Source organism: Oncorhynchus clarkii, chromosome 12, assembly GCF_045791955.1.
Source record: "Oncorhynchus clarkii lewisi isolate Uvic-CL-2024 chromosome 12, UVic_Ocla_1.0, whole genome shotgun sequence".
Lineage (NCBI taxonomy): Eukaryota > Metazoa > Chordata > Actinopteri > Salmoniformes > Salmonidae > Oncorhynchus > Oncorhynchus clarkii.
Window position 1 is genome coordinate 8,858,942 of NC_092158.1, and position 15,402 is coordinate 8,874,343.

The 15,402-nt window shown below is 42.3% G+C and overlaps 1 protein-coding gene across 1 annotated transcript in view; it reads right to left on the reverse strand.

The window, feature by feature from the left end:
* LOC139422677 (protein Shroom3-like) overlaps window positions 1–15,402 on the reverse strand; it is a 141,144-nt gene that overhangs the window by 904 nt on the left and 124,838 nt on the right. Inside the window, exons 12-16 of the mRNA XM_071173877.1 lie at window positions 12,880–13,517; window positions 12,216–12,614; window positions 6,758–6,893; window positions 6,222–6,506; window positions 1–1,763 (exon numbers count right to left, since the gene is read on the reverse strand). The exon at window positions 1–1,763 is cut by the window's left edge and continues 904 nt beyond it. Of these exons, the coding sequence (XP_071029978.1) occupies window positions 1,338–1,763; window positions 6,222–6,506; window positions 6,758–6,893; window positions 12,216–12,614; window positions 12,880–13,517 (1,884 nt within the window). The 3' untranslated portion in view covers window positions 1–1,337. The remainder of the gene's footprint in view (window positions 1,764–6,221; window positions 6,507–6,757; window positions 6,894–12,215; window positions 12,615–12,879; window positions 13,518–15,402) is intronic.

The window sequence follows — 15,402 nt, forward strand, 5'->3', positions numbered from 1 at the left end:
ACATTTGTTTTAAATTTCACATATTTTTTTTCAGTTTCCAAAAAAATATAAAATGTTTTTTTTGTTTGTTTGTCATCAACATATTACAAATCATAAGAGGTTAGCAGACACCATATGTACAGCCACTTGCATTCCTTTTTTTTTGTAATAATATAAATAATTATAGCAGTTGTTGTCAATGTCATGGTAGCTTTTATCACAAACTATCATTTTTGAGTCTGAATTAGAAGTGTTTGAAGCATAATATTGCCTTAGATTGTGACTACATATTAATATGTGTGAGAGCGTGCTATTATGTTGGTAAAGAAAACAGGCCTATTTGATTTGATTTGATATTTCAGGTCTGGTTCCTCCTGACCAATAGGAACAGAATGAGAAATAGAAGCCATTCTAGTTCTGTGATTCTGACCATTCTGACCAATCAGTAGTTAAACTGCCCCCCAAAAAAGTGCTCAGCTGTAGTGATATACAAACGTAAAGGCAGTAGTAATGTTATACATATATGGGGAACAACATTTCTTGACAGGAAGTTGTACATCCACCATCGTTACTCTCAAAGCTTTGATCCACTCGTATGAATACAACTAGGTACTTCAACAGTGTATTGAATCAACCAAAGACATGCTGAGTGGCCAGTCAGAATACAGATATGTGAAAAAGCTTGAGTAACATAGGAAGCATAAATAGAGGCACAAGAATGCATCGATCATGAATGCAGTCTGTCTGAATGCAATCTGTCTGAACGCAGTCTGTCTGAATGCAGTCTGTCTGCCTGAATGCAGTCTGTCTGAATGCAGTCTGTCTAAATGCAATCTGTCTGAACGCAGTCTGTCTGCCTGAATGCAGTCTGTCTGCCTGAATGCAGTCTGTCTGCCTGAATGCAGTCTGCCTGTCTGTCTACTGGTCTGTCTGCCTGTCTGTCTGCATATCTGCTTATCTGTCTACCGGTCTGTCTGTCTGCCTGTCTGTCTGTCTGCCTGTCTGTCTGTGCCTGCCTGTCTGCCTGTCTGTCTGCCTGTCTGTCTGTCTGCCTGTCTGTCTGTGCCTGCCTGTCTGCCTGTCTGTCTGTCTGTCTGTCTGCCTGTCTGTCTGTCTACCGGTCTGTCTGTCTGTCTGCCTGCCTGTCTGCCTGCCTGTCTGCCTGTCTGTCTGTCTGCCTGCAACAAGGGGACAGACCGACAGACATCCTTCCTGCTTCATATAGAGCAGAACTGGATGAACTGTATCTCTCTCTTCAACCAAGTACTGTTGTATCTTACTCATGGTGCTCCTCCCACTGAGTCAGAGACACAGCAACTGTAGGAGTGACCAGGAGCAGTGTTGTTGTTGGGGTGATGTCACAGTGATGTCACAGTGGTGGAGCGGACTGTTTGGGTAGGACCAAGGTTAGGGCTTGGAGCTCTAAGATTAGGGCTGGGAGCTCTAAGGTTAGGGCTGGGAGCTCTAAGGTTAGAGCCGAGGCTGGGGTTCAACCCAGGGATAGGTGAGCGGGGCTGGGCCTGATGATCCCCTGGAGAGATAGTCTCAGCCAGCCTGCTGAGCTGTTCATCCCACTGCTTAAGGAGCTCATCCAGGTGTCTCTGGCGGATCAGCAGGGCTGGTTTCATACAGACGAAGTGCTGGTAGTCTCTAAGCTGCGGCCCAGTCAGGTACCCACCCAGGATGTCCAGTACCACACGCTCGCGCCGGTCCAGATTCTCCTTCAGCTCCCTGGCATCCTCGTGCTGACTACACAGCTGTCTGCGTTTCTGCTGTAAGGACTCCTGAGTTAACACAGATATATAGATTATTAAAGACATCCTGGTGCTGACGACACAGATTCCCGAGGGCAGAGAGAGACTGTTAGTGATAGGTGAATAGAGTCTTTACACAGAGAGACTCCTGGTTAAACTAGAGGAGATAGACATCCTGTCTGCTGTAGACTCCTGAGGGGAGAGAGATAGAGGGGATGTGGGTTAGTAAATACACACAGACACTATGACCTGGCACCACCTAGTGGCCATCCTGTGACACATCTACAGAACCATGTTCATTATGAATGAGATAGGAGGACACCAGTAGAGGAAACTAGATTAGTAAAAGCCTTGATAACACATGATGACATTTGAGTAAAGTACAGCAACCCAGGCTGAACGACACCCTCTCAGGAGGGCAGAATAGAAGGGGCGCAGGAATCAATCCGTGTATCAGAGGGGAGGAGCCCTGTAGTACCAGTGACTGAAGTAAAATCCATCGTTCCATCGTTAAGGGAGGGAGGCTGAGGTAGCACCATGATGTCCTCGCTCCTGAACACAGCCAAACACAAGACGGGTGTAAGGCTTGATAAAAAAGCCCAGGCTCCGTCAGAACATCCCGTAGACCAACAAGCTGTCTGCCGGTCTGTGACCTCATTCGATACCACAATATGAGACGGGCGGTCTGGAGCAAAGTGTGATTCCCTGGAAGTCAAGGAGGTCGGAGGTATCAATTAAATGCACATCTTCATCTCAGCGAGACCCAGGCTGGTAAAATACAAGGGACCCTGAAAATAGCCTGCCGTGTTAGGGGTCTCCTTCACACTGTGATTCTCAGACTGTAGTATGTAGAGTGGAGTATCTTCACCCTCTTCTGTGCTGTTATGTGTGTAGTGTAATGTTAGTGTTAGTGTAGTGTAGTGCAGTGTTAGTGTAGTATTAGTGTTAGTGTAGTGCAGTGTAGTGTTAGTGTTAGTGTAGTGTAGTGTTAGTGTAGTGTAGTGTTAATGCAGTGTTAGTGTAGTGTTAGTGTAGTGTAGTGTTAGTGTAGTGTAGTGTTAGTGTAGTGTTAGTGTAGTGCAGTGTTAGTGTAGTGTTAGTGTAGTGTAGTGTTAGTGTAGTGTAGTGTTAGTGTAGTGCAGTGTTAGTGTAGTGCAGTGCTAGTGTAGTGTAGTGTTAGTGTTAGTGTAGTGCAGTGTTAGTGTAGTGCAGTGTAGTGTTAGTGTTAGTGTACTGTAGTGCAGTGTTAGTGTAGTGTAGTGTTAGTGTAGTGTTAGTGTAGTGCAGTGTTAGTGTAGTGCAGTGTTAGTGTAGTGTTAGTGTAGTGTTAGTGTTAGTGTTGTGTAGTGTAGTGTTAGTGTTAGTGTAGTGTTAGTGTAGTGTTGTGTAGTGTAGTGTTAGTGTAGTGTACTGTAGTGCAGTGTTAGTGTAGTGTAGTGTTAGTGTAGTGTAGTGTTGTGTAGTGTAGTGCAGTGTTAGTGTAGTGTTAGTGTAGTGTAGTGTAGTGTTAGTGTAGTGCAGTGTTAGTGTAGTGCAGTGTAGTGTTAGTGTACTGTAGTGCAGTGTTAGTGTAGTGTAGTGTTAGTGTAGTGTTAGTGTAGTGCAGTGTTAGTGTAGTGTTAGTGTAGTGTTAGTGTAGTGCAGTGTTAGTGTAGTGTAGTGTTAGTGTAGTGTACTGTAGTGCAGTGTTAGTGTAGTGTAGTGTTAGTGTAGTGTTAGTGTAGTGTTAGTGTTAGTGTAGTGTAGTGTTAGTGTAGTGCAGTGTAGTGTTAGTGTAGTGTAGTGTTAGTGTAGTGTTAGTGTAGTGTTAGTGTAGTGCAGTGTTAGTGTAGTGTAGTGTTAGTGTAGTGTTAGTGTAGTGTTAGTGTAGTGCAGTGTTAGTGTAGTGTTAGTGTAGTGCAGTGTTAGTGTAGTGTTAGTGTAGTGTTCATGTAGTGTAGTGTTACTGTAGTGCTAGTGTAGTGTTAGTGTTAGTGTAGTGTTCATGTAGTGTAGTGTTTGTGTTAGTGTAGTGTTACTGTAGTGCTAGTGTAGTGTTAGTGTAGTGTTCATGTAGTGTAGTGTCAGTGTAATGTTAATGTAGTGTAGTGTTACTACTATCACACTGTGATTCTCAGACTGTAGTATGTAGAGTGGAGTATCTTCACCCTCTTCTGTGCTGTTATGTGTGTAGTGTAGTGTTAGTGTTAGTGTAGTGTAGTGTTAGTGTTAGTGTAGTATTAGTGTTAGTGTTAGTGCAGTGTAGTGTTAGTGTTAGTGTAGTATTAGTGTTAGTGTTAGTGCAGTGTAGTGTTAGTGTAGTGTTAGTGTAGTGTTAGTGTAGTGTAGTGTTAGTGTTAGTGTAGTGCAGTGTTAGTGTAGTGTTAGTGTAGTGTAGTGTTAGTGTAGTGTAGTGTTAGTGTAGTGTTAGTGTAGTGCAGTGTTAGTGTAGTGTAGTGTTAGTGTAGTGTTAGTGTAGTGTAGTGTTAGTGTAGTGCAGTGTTAGTGTAGTGCAGTGTAGTGTTAGTGTTAGTGTACTGTAGTGTAGTGTTAGTGTAGTGTTAGTGTAGTGTTAGTGTAGTGCAGTGTTAGTGTAGTGCAGTGTTAGTGTAGTGCAGTGTAGTGTTAGTGTAGTGTTAGTGTTGTGTAGTGTAGTGTTAGTGTAGTTTTAGTGTAGTGTTAGTGTAGTGTTGTGTAGTGTTAGTGTAGTGTACTGTAGTGCAGTGTTAGTGTAGTGTTAGTGTAGTGTAGTGTTAGTGTTAGTGTCGTGCAGTGTTAGTGTAGTGCAGTGTAGTGTTAGTGTACTGTAGTGCAGTGTTAGTGTAGTGTTAGTGTAGTGCAGTGTTAGTGTAGTGTAGTGTTAGTGTAGTGTTAGTGTAGTGCAGTGTTAGTGTAGTGTAGTGTTAGTGTAGTGTACTGTAGTGCAGTGTTAGTGTAGTGTAGTGTTAGTGTAGTGTTAGTGTTAGTGTAGTGTTAGTGTAGTGTAGTGTTAGTGTAGTGCAGTGTTAGTGTAGTGTAGTGTTAGTGTAGTGTTAGTGTAGTGTTAGTGTAGTGTTAGTGTAGTGCAGTGTTAGTGTAGTGTTAGTGTAGTGTTGGTGTAGTGTTAGTGTAGTGCAGTGTTAGTGTAGTGTTAGTGTAGTGTTAGTGTAGTGCAGTGTTAGTGTAGTGTTAGTGTAGTGTTCATGTAGTGTAGTGTTACTGTAGTGCTAGTGTAGTGTTAGTGTTAGTGTAGTGTTCATGTAGTGTAGTGTTTGTGTTAGTGTAATGTAGTGTAGTGTTACTGTAGTGCTAGTGTAGTGTTAGTGTAGTGTCCATGTAGTGTAGTGTCAGTGTAATGTTAATGTAGTGTAGTGTTACTGTAGTGCTAGTGTAGTGTTAGTGTTAGTGTAGTGTTCATGTAGTGTAGTGGTAGTGTTAGTGCAGTGTAAGTGTAGTGTAGTGTAGGTGTGGAGTGTAGGTGTAGTGTAGGTGTAGTGTGTAGTGTAGGTGTTAGTGTGGTGTGTAGCGTAGTGTATTGTGGTGTAGTGTTAGTGTGGTGTGTAGTGTAGGTGTGTAGTGTAGGTGTAGTGTAGGTGTAGTGTATGTGTAGTGTAGGTGTAGTATGTAGTGTAGGCATAGTGTTTAGTGTAGTTGTAGTGTGTAGTGTAGTTGTAGTGTAGGTGTAGTGTGTAGTGTAGGTCTAGTGTAGGTGTAGTGTGTAGTGTAGGTGTAGTGTGTAGTATAGTTGTAGTGTGTAGGTGTAGTGTAGGTGTAGTGTGTAGTGTAGGTGTAGTGTAGGTGTAGTGTAGGTGTAGTGTGTAGTATAGTTGTAGTGTGTAGGTGTAGTGTGTAGTGTAGGTGTAGTGTGTAGTGTGTAGTGTAGGTGTAGTGTAGGTGTAGTGTAGGTGTAGTGTGTACTGTAGGTGTAGTGTGTAGTATAGTTGTAGGTGTAGTGTAGGTGGAGTGTATGTGTAGTGTATGTGTAGTGTGTAGTGTAGGTGTAGTGTAGGTGTAGTGTGTAGTGTAGTTGTAGTGTAGGTGTAGTGTAGGGGTAGTATGTAGTGTAGGTGTAGTGTGTAGTGTAGGTATAGTGTAGTTGTAGTGTGTAGTGTAGTTGTAGTGTAGGTATAGTGTGTAGTGTAGGTGTAGTGTGTAGTATAGTTGTAGTGTGTAGTGTAGCTGTAGTGTGTAGTTGTAGTGTGTAGTGTAGCTGTAGTGTGTACAGTGTGTGAAGCCTCATCCTCTCCTCTTGGCTGTCCTCTGTCTCCTGTCTATCCAGGGAAGAGAGGACATAGTGTATACTATATAGTGTATAATGTATAGTGTATAGTGTATAATGTATAATGTATAGTGTATAGTGTATAATGTATACTATATAGTGTATAATGTATAGTGTATAGTGTCTAATGTATAGTGTATAATGCATAATGTATAGTGTATAATGTATAGTGTATAATGCATAATGTATAGTGTATAATGTATAGTGTATAATATATAGTGTATAGTGTATAGTGTAGTTTAATATCTCACCCTTTCCTCTTGGCTGTCCTCTGTCTCCTCCTCTCTGTCCAGGGCAGAGAGAGCGTTATGGACCCGGGCCAGCCGGCCACACAGAGACAGCAGAAGGTTGACTATCTTATCCATGTCCCCGATGAGCATCTTGTACTTCTCCCTCTCGTTGGGCTTACAGTGCTCCTGAACCAGGCTCTCCATGTGGCCCCCTAGGGCCCGGAACCTCCTCTGCTCCTCCGCCAGAACCTCCTTCTCCTCTCGCAAGGAGGTAATGCTCAGAGTCAGGGCCTGGAGTAGCTCCACCTAGTGGACGGGAGAAGTTAGCAACAACGGTGTAGTGTGTCTATTGTGTCTCCACTTCTCTTCCACCAGAGATCTTCTGGATCCCGAGGACCATAGGTTGGATGGGCATTTGTCTTTCATTTTCCTTACTTTTATATCAATCAGTTAATTCAAAGATTCATGTAATTGTATTGCCTTTGATTTGATCTGATAAAAACAATTGTTTGCAAAAAAAAAATAAAAAAATAAATGCATTTAAGGTAAATTCAGACCTTCTTCTGATTGAAGTCTGTCTCATCCTCATCCAGATCTGTGTCCACCTCGCCTCCTCTTCCTCCTCCTGCTCCTCCTCCTCCCTCTGTTCTCTGCAGCAGATTGGGTCCTATAGAACAGACACCATCTTGACTTCTACAAGAAGAAAGAAAAGGATGTTTTATTGTCACATACACAGGAAAGGTGCAGTGAAATATGTTGTTTTACTGGGTCAGGCATAGTAGTACTGCACCCCATGGAACAGAGACATAAAGAACGTAGCAACAGTTAGCGTTACTACCACTTGAATAGACTGACACATTACATCCTGAAACTCATGATCGAAACTGACACATACTGTAAAACAAGCAGTCAGCAACAAGCACTAGTCTGTTGAATAGTGTGTCTGAATGCCAAAATAATTAGTATGGTATTCTGGGTGTGTGTGTGTGCGTGTTATTTGGGTGAAACACACACACACACACACACACACACACACACACACACACACACACACACACACACACACACACACACACACACACACACACACACACACACACACACATGTACACACACACACACACTACTACTATAAGGAATGTGCTGTGGCTGGTTTGTTTTCATGGCTGGCCTATTTGGCAGGATGGAAAGGCAGAATAGAATGTTTTAGACAGAACGACATTCAACAGTAGAATCAGGTTACACCCACCTTTGACACTGAGGATTCTAACAACCCAACTGTCCTCTGGTTCTATTTTAATATAATACATTTCATATTTAAACATATTACCTATACAAATTCTCAAGTTAATTTCCCAAATACTCAAAAATCCAGCCGAGATTTTGTAGAATATATACCATCTTGGGTTGAAAATGATAAAGCTACAGGAGGGTTTCTGTCCAGGAACAGGGTTGGAGTTAAAACCTACAGGAGGGTTTCTCTCCAGGAACAGGGTTGGAGTTACAACCTACAGGAGGGTTTCTCTCCAGGAACAGGGTTGGAGTTAAAACCTACAGGAGGGTTTCTCTCCAGGAACAGGGTTGGAGTTAAAACCTACAGGAGGGTTTCTCTCCAGGAACAGGGTTGGAGTTAAAACCTACAGGAGGGTTTCTCTCCAGGAACAGGGTTGGAGTTAAAACCTACAGGATGGTTTCTCTCCAGGAACAGGGTTGGAGTTAAAACCTACAGGAGGGTCTCTCTCCGGGAACAGGGTTGGAGTTAAAACCTACAGTAGGGTCTCTCTCCAGGAACAGGGTTGGAGTTAAAACCTACAGGAGGGTATCTCTCCAGGAACAGGGTTGGAGTTAAAACCTACAGGAGGGTATCTCTCCAGGAACAGGGTTGGAGTTAAAACCTACAGGAGGGTATCTCTCCAGGAACAGGGTTGGAGTTAAAACCTACAGGAGGGTCTCTCTCCAGGAACAGGGTTGGAGTTAAAACCTACAGGAGGGTATCTCTCCAGGAACAGGGTTGGAGTTAAAACCTACAGGAGGGTATCTCTCCAGGAACAGGGTTGGAGTTAAAACCTACAGGAGGGTATCTCTCCAGGAACAGGGTTGGAGTTAAAACCTACAGGAGGGTATCTCTCCAGGAACAGGGTTGGAGTTAAAACCTACAGGAGGGTATCTCTCCAGGAACAGGGTTGGAGTTAAAACCTACAGGAGGGTAGCTCTCCAGGAACAGGGTTGGAGCCCTGGTTTAGAGTACAGGATCAGAGCCTTTTTTGCATGTACAAAAAGCATGGTCACGTTTTGTTCTACAAACTGCTATGTTAATTCATGTCAGTAGACGGCAGTGCTGCTCAGCCTCCACCAAGAGACAGTATGATCTGATGTTACCTAGCTCTAACATAGAGAGAGAGAGACAGTATGATCTGATGTTACCTAGCTCTAACATGGAGAGAGAGACAGACAGTATGATCTGATGTTACCTAGCTCTAACATGGAGAGAGACAATATGATCTGATGTTACCTAACTCTAACATGGAGAGAGAGACAGTATGATCTGATGTTACCTAGCTCTAACATGGAGAGAGACAATATGATCTGATGTTACCTAACTCTAACATGGAGAGAGACAGACAGTATGATCTGATGTTACCTAGCTCTAACATGGAGAGAGACAGACAGTATGATATGATGTTACCTAGCTCTAACATGGAGAGACAGTATGATCTGATGTTACCTAGCTCTAACATGGAGAGAGAGAGACAGTATGATCTGATGTTACCTAGCTCTAACATGGAGAGAGAGAGACAGACAGTATGATCTGATGTTACCTAGCTCTAACATGGAGAGAGAGACAGTATGATCTGATGTTACCTAGCTCTAACATGGAGAGAGACAGACAGTATGATCTGATGTTACCTAGCTCTAACATGGAGAGAGAGACAGTATGATCTGATGTTACCTAGCTCTAACATGGAGAGAGAGACAGTATGATCTGACGTTACCTAGCTCTAACATGGAGAGAGACAGACAGACAGTATGATCTGATGTTACCTAACTCTAACATGGAGAGAGACAGTATGATCTGATGTTACCTAACTCTAACATGGAGACAGACAGACAGTATGATCTGATGTTACCTAGCTCTAACATGGAGAGAGACAGACAGTATGATATGATGTTACCTAGCTCTAACATGGAGAGAGAGACAGTATGATCTGATGTTACCTAGCTCTAACAAGGAGAGAGAGACAGACAGACAGTATGATCTGATGTTACCTAGCTCTAACATGGAGAGACAGTATGATCTGATGTTACCTAGCTCTAACATGGAGAGACAGTATGATCTGATGTTACCTAGCTCTAACATGGAGAGAGAGACAGTATGATCTGATGTTACCTAGCTCTAACATGGAGAGAGAGACAGTATGATCTGATGTTACCTAGCTCTAACATGGAGACAGACAGACAGTATGATCTGATGTTACCTAGCTCTAACATGGAGACAGACAGACAGTATGATCTGATGTTACCTAGCTCTAACATGGAGAGAGACAGTATGATCTGATGTTACCTAGCTCTAACATGGAGAGAGAGACAGTATGATCTGATGTTACCTAGCTCTAACATGGAGACAGACAGTATGATCTGATGTTACCTAGCTCTAACATGGAGAGAGAGACAGTATGATCTGATGTTACCTAGCTCTAACATGGAGACAGACAGTATGATCTGATGTTACCTAGCTCTAACATGGAGAGACAGACAGTATGATCTGATGTTACCTATACTAACATGGAGACAGACAGACAGTATGATCTGATGTTACCTAGCTCTAACATGGAGAGAGAGACAGTATGATCTGATGATACCTAGCTCTAACATGGAGAGAGAGACAGTATGATCTGATGTTACCTAGCTCTAACATGGAGAGAGAGACAGTATGATCTGATGTTACCTAGCTCTAACATGGAGAGAGACAGACAGTATGATATGATGTTACCTAGCTCTAACATGGAGAGAGAGACAGACAGACAGTATGATCTGATGTTACCTAACTCTAACATGGAGAGAGAGACAGTATGATCTGATGTTACCTAGCTCTAACATGGAGACAGACAGACAGTATGATCTGATGTTACCTAGCTCTAACATGGAGAGAGAGACAGACAGACAGTATGATCTGATGTTACCTAGCTCTAACATGGAGAGAGAGACAGTATGATCTGATGTTACCTAGCTCTAACATGGAGAGAGAGACAGTATGATCTGATGTTACCTAGCTCTAACATGGAGAGAGAGACAGTATGATCTGATGTTACCTAGCTCTAACATGGAGAGAGACAGACAGTATGATCTGACGTTATCTAGCTCTAACATGGAGAGAGAGAGACAGACAGTATGATCTGATGTTACCTAGCTCTAACATGGAGAGAGAGAGACAATATGATCTGATGTTACCTAGCTCTAACATGGAGACAGACAGACAGTATGATCTGATGTTACCTAGCTCTAACATGGAGAGAGAGACAGTATGATCTGATGTTACCTAGCTCTAACATGGAGAGAGAGACAGTATGATCTGATGTTACCTAGCTCTAACATGGAGAGAGAGACAGTATGATCTGATGTTACCTAGCTCTAACATGGAGAGAGAGACAGTATGATCTGATGTTATCTAGCTCTAACATGGAAAGACAGTATGATCTGATGTTACCTAACTCTAACATGGAGAGAGAGACAGTATGATCTGATGTTACCTAGCTCTAACATGGAGAGAGAGAGACAGACAGTATGATCTGATGTTACCTAGCTCTAACATGGAGAGAGAGAGACAGACAGTATGATCTGATGTTACCTAGCTCTAACATGGAGAGACAGACAGACAGTATGATCTGATGTTACCTAGTTCTAACATGGAGAGAGAGACAGTATGATCTGATGTTACCTAGCTCTAACATGGAGACAGACAGACAGACAGTATGATATGATGTTACCTAGCTCTAACATGGAGAGAGACAGACAGTATGATATAATGTTACCTAGCTCTAACATGGAGAGAGAGACAGTATGATCTGATGTTACCTAGTTCTAACATGGAGAGAGAGACAGTATGATCTGACGTTACCTAGCTCTAACATGGAGAGAGAGACAGACAGACAGTATGATCTGATGTTACCTAACTCTAACATGGAGAGAGAGAGACAGTATGATCTGATGTTACCTAGCTCTAACATGGAGACAGACAGACAGTATGATCTGATGTTACCTAGCTCTAACATGGAGAGAGAGAGACAGTATGATCTGATGTTACCTAACTCTAACATGGAGAGAGAAAGTATGATCTGATGTTACCTAGCTCTAACATGGAGAGAGAGAGACAGACAGTATGATCTGATGTTACCTAGCTCTAACATGGAGACAGACAGACAGAGAGACAGACAGTATGATCTGATGTTACCTAGCTCTAACATGGAGAGACAGACAGACAGAGAACTATAGTTTACAGGATATCAGCAGTTTTTAACAGTTATCATTCCCTGGCGTCAGAGTCAACCGTTATCCTGTCTGTGTGAACCATTTCTCTCTAAACAATTTGTTCATAATGAAAACAAAACAGATGGACTTTCAAATATTTTTTTGCAATTTCACCTTGAAACCCCTGAGATATGATATCCTTTCCCTTGCTTACCTAGCTTCTCTGATGTCATGGTCTATTTTAAATGCGAAGAGTTATCTTGTGATAACAGGTGTCTATAATAAACTGAGCCATAATGTTACCAGCCTCAACAAAGGTCCTATGTTCTGTCGTATCTCCTGGTAATGAACCCTGATCAAACAGTCTAACCTTTTATTTAGTTACATAACATGAATTAAACACACACACACACTAAGCACACACACGGATGCATGAACGCACACGCACACACACACACTCACTCACACTTCCTCATTCCCTCTGGATAACCAGACCTCCCTAAATCCCTTCCCCCCCCTTTCCCCCCCTCGCTCCTCTCCGTCCCTCACCTGTCCTCCAGATAGGTGCTGGTCCTGCGGCGTTGCCACAGCAACCTCCCTCCCCCCGCGGGGAAGATCTCCTCCATTAGGTCCATGGTCCGTCCGCCCTCTGCCCAGCTGTCCAGCATCGGGGTCAGGCTCTTATCCCCCCGGGACACCAGCCGTCTGGCCAGGGCCTCCACCCTCAGTTCCCCAGCAGACCTCTCCCTCCTGGCCGGGAGATGGTACTCTTGCCCCAGGCTTTCCTCACCGCTAGGCCCCTGCTGGGGCTCTGGGAAACTGCTGCTGAGGGTGGTGGGGGTCTCAGGCTGGGGCTCAGGGGTAAGGCTCGGCCTCGGAGAGACAGACAGGGGGACAGAGGGGGGGACTGTCTGACGGTAGGAGGAGGGGAGAAATGGGAACTCACAGCTGCATGTACAGAAACACAAAAAGACAAGAGGTTCACAACACCGCATGGATAAATAAATGGTCTACGTTTTGTTCAAAACTTTAACATTGATGATTAGAATATTTTCAGTGTCGCTACGTTCCTTTACATTAGACCATGTGAATGCATAGTGCAGTGCTATGGCTCTCTGTAATCAATGCACCATTCAATATCACTGGCGTTTCATTATAACGTGTCACTGTTATTGTGCCATAATGTGTGTGGGTGGGAGCCAGTGTCGTGTACCTGTTGAGGTGCTGTAGCCCAGGTCCACGATGATTCTCCTCCTCCTTCTCCTCCTTCTCCTCTCTGTCTGGGAGTGAGGAGTGGGGGGGCAGGAGAGGGGGAGGCGGCGGAGGGAAGTACTCTGTGATGTCCGTCTCCCTGATTGGGAGCGGGGGAGGGATAGGGGAGGGAGGGGCCGGTTCCTGGAGGAAAACCTCGTCATAGTCCTGTAGTGAGACTGTGGGAGGGGCTAGGTGTGGAGCTACTTGTAGGGGTGAGGTCTCTTGCAGAGTGGACTCTGAGATGCGGAGGGAAAGCAGGGTGTGTGGTCTGTGAGAGGTTTTAAATGGGGGTGGTGGTGGGGAGGCTTTGGGTAGGACGAGGGGTGGGTTGGTCTTTGGTGTAACGGCTGAAGCTTGAGGGCAGGGCCCCTCTTTCTGTCTGGGGAAGTCTTTCAGGGTCTCCTCCTCTGAGGTGCTGGTGTCTAAGGAGCCCTGGTTCTGGCCCTGGGCCATGGCCTGCTGTAGATGTTCTGTGGGGCTTCTTCTGACCTCTGGGTGAACCTGGGCCTCTCGGGATATGGTCCCGAGTGTGGCGGTCTGCAGCAGGGTTGGGAAGGCTATGGCATCCAGGTTGGCCTGGCTCAACCTCTCATTGGCCTGAATGGATGAATGGATGGATGAATGGATGAATGGACGAATGGATGGATGAATGGATGAATGGATGAATGGATGAATGGGTGGATGAATGGATGAATGGATGAATGGATGAATGGATGAATGAATGAATGGATGAATGGGTGGATGGATGAATGGATGAATGGATTCATTAATACTTTATTTTCCTCATAGAGACATTTTTCTGGCAACGACAGAGCGACAGAGGCATTCTTCTTGGCAAACATATAAAAATACATTGAAAGACATACAACCCTTCAATTATATACAACCCTTCAATTATATACAACCCTTCAATTATATACAACCCTTCAATTATATACAACCCTTCAATTATATACAACCCTTCAATTATATACAACCCTTCAATTATATACAACCCTTCAATTATATACAACCCTTCAATTATATACAACCCTTCAATTATATACAACCCTTCAATTATATACAACCCTTCAATTATATACAACCCTTCAATTATATACAACCCTTCAATTATATACAACCCTTCAATTATATACAACCCTTCAATTATATACAACCCTTCAATTATATACAACCCTTCAATTATATACAACCCTTCAATTATATACAACCCTTCAATTATATACAACCCTTCAATTATATACAACCCTTCAATTATATACAACCCTTCAATTATATACAACCCTTCAATTATATACAACCCTTCAATTATATACAACCCTTCAATTATATACAACCCTTCAATTATATACAACCCTTCAATTATATACAACCCTTCAATTATATACAACCCTTCAATTATATACAACCCTCCAATTATATACAACCCTTCAATTATATACAACCCTTCAATTATATACAACCCTCCAATTATATACAACCCTTCAATTATATACAACCCTTCAATTATATACAACCCTTCAATTATATACAACCCTTCAATTATATACAACCCTTCAATTATATACAACCCTTCAATTATATACAACCCTTCAATTATATACAACCCTTCAATTATATACAACCCTTCAATTATATACAACCCTCCAATTATATACAACCCTTCAATTATATACAACCCTTCAATTATATACAACCCTTCAATTATATACAACCCTTCAATTATATACAACCCTTCAATTATATACAACCCTTCAATTATATACAACCCTTCAATTATATACAACCCTTCAATTATATACAACCCTTCAATTATATACAACCCTTCAATTATATACAACCCTTCAATTATATACAACCCTTCAATTATATACAACCCTTCAATTATATACAACCCTTTAATTATATACAACCCTTCAATTATATACAACCCTTCAATTATATACAACCCTTCAATTATATACAACCCTTCAATTATATACAACCCTTCAATTATATACAACCCTTCAATTATATACAACCCTTCAATTATATACAACCCTTCAATTATATACAACCATCCAATTATATACAACCCTTCAATTATATACAACCCTTCAATTATATACAACCCTTCAATTATATACAACCCTTCAATTATATACAACCCTTCAATTATATACAACCCTTCAATTATATACAACCCTTCAATTATATACAACCCTTCAATTATATACAACCCTTCAATTATATACAACCCTTCAATTATATACAACCCTTCAATTATATACAACCCTTCAATTATATACAACCCTTCAATTATATACAACCCTTCAATTATATACAACCCTTCAATTATATACAACCCTTCAATTATATACAACCCTTCAATTATATACAACCCTTCAATTATATACAACCCTTCAATTATATACAACCCTTCAATTATATACAACCCTCCAATTATATACAACCCTTCAATTATATACAACCCTTCAATTAT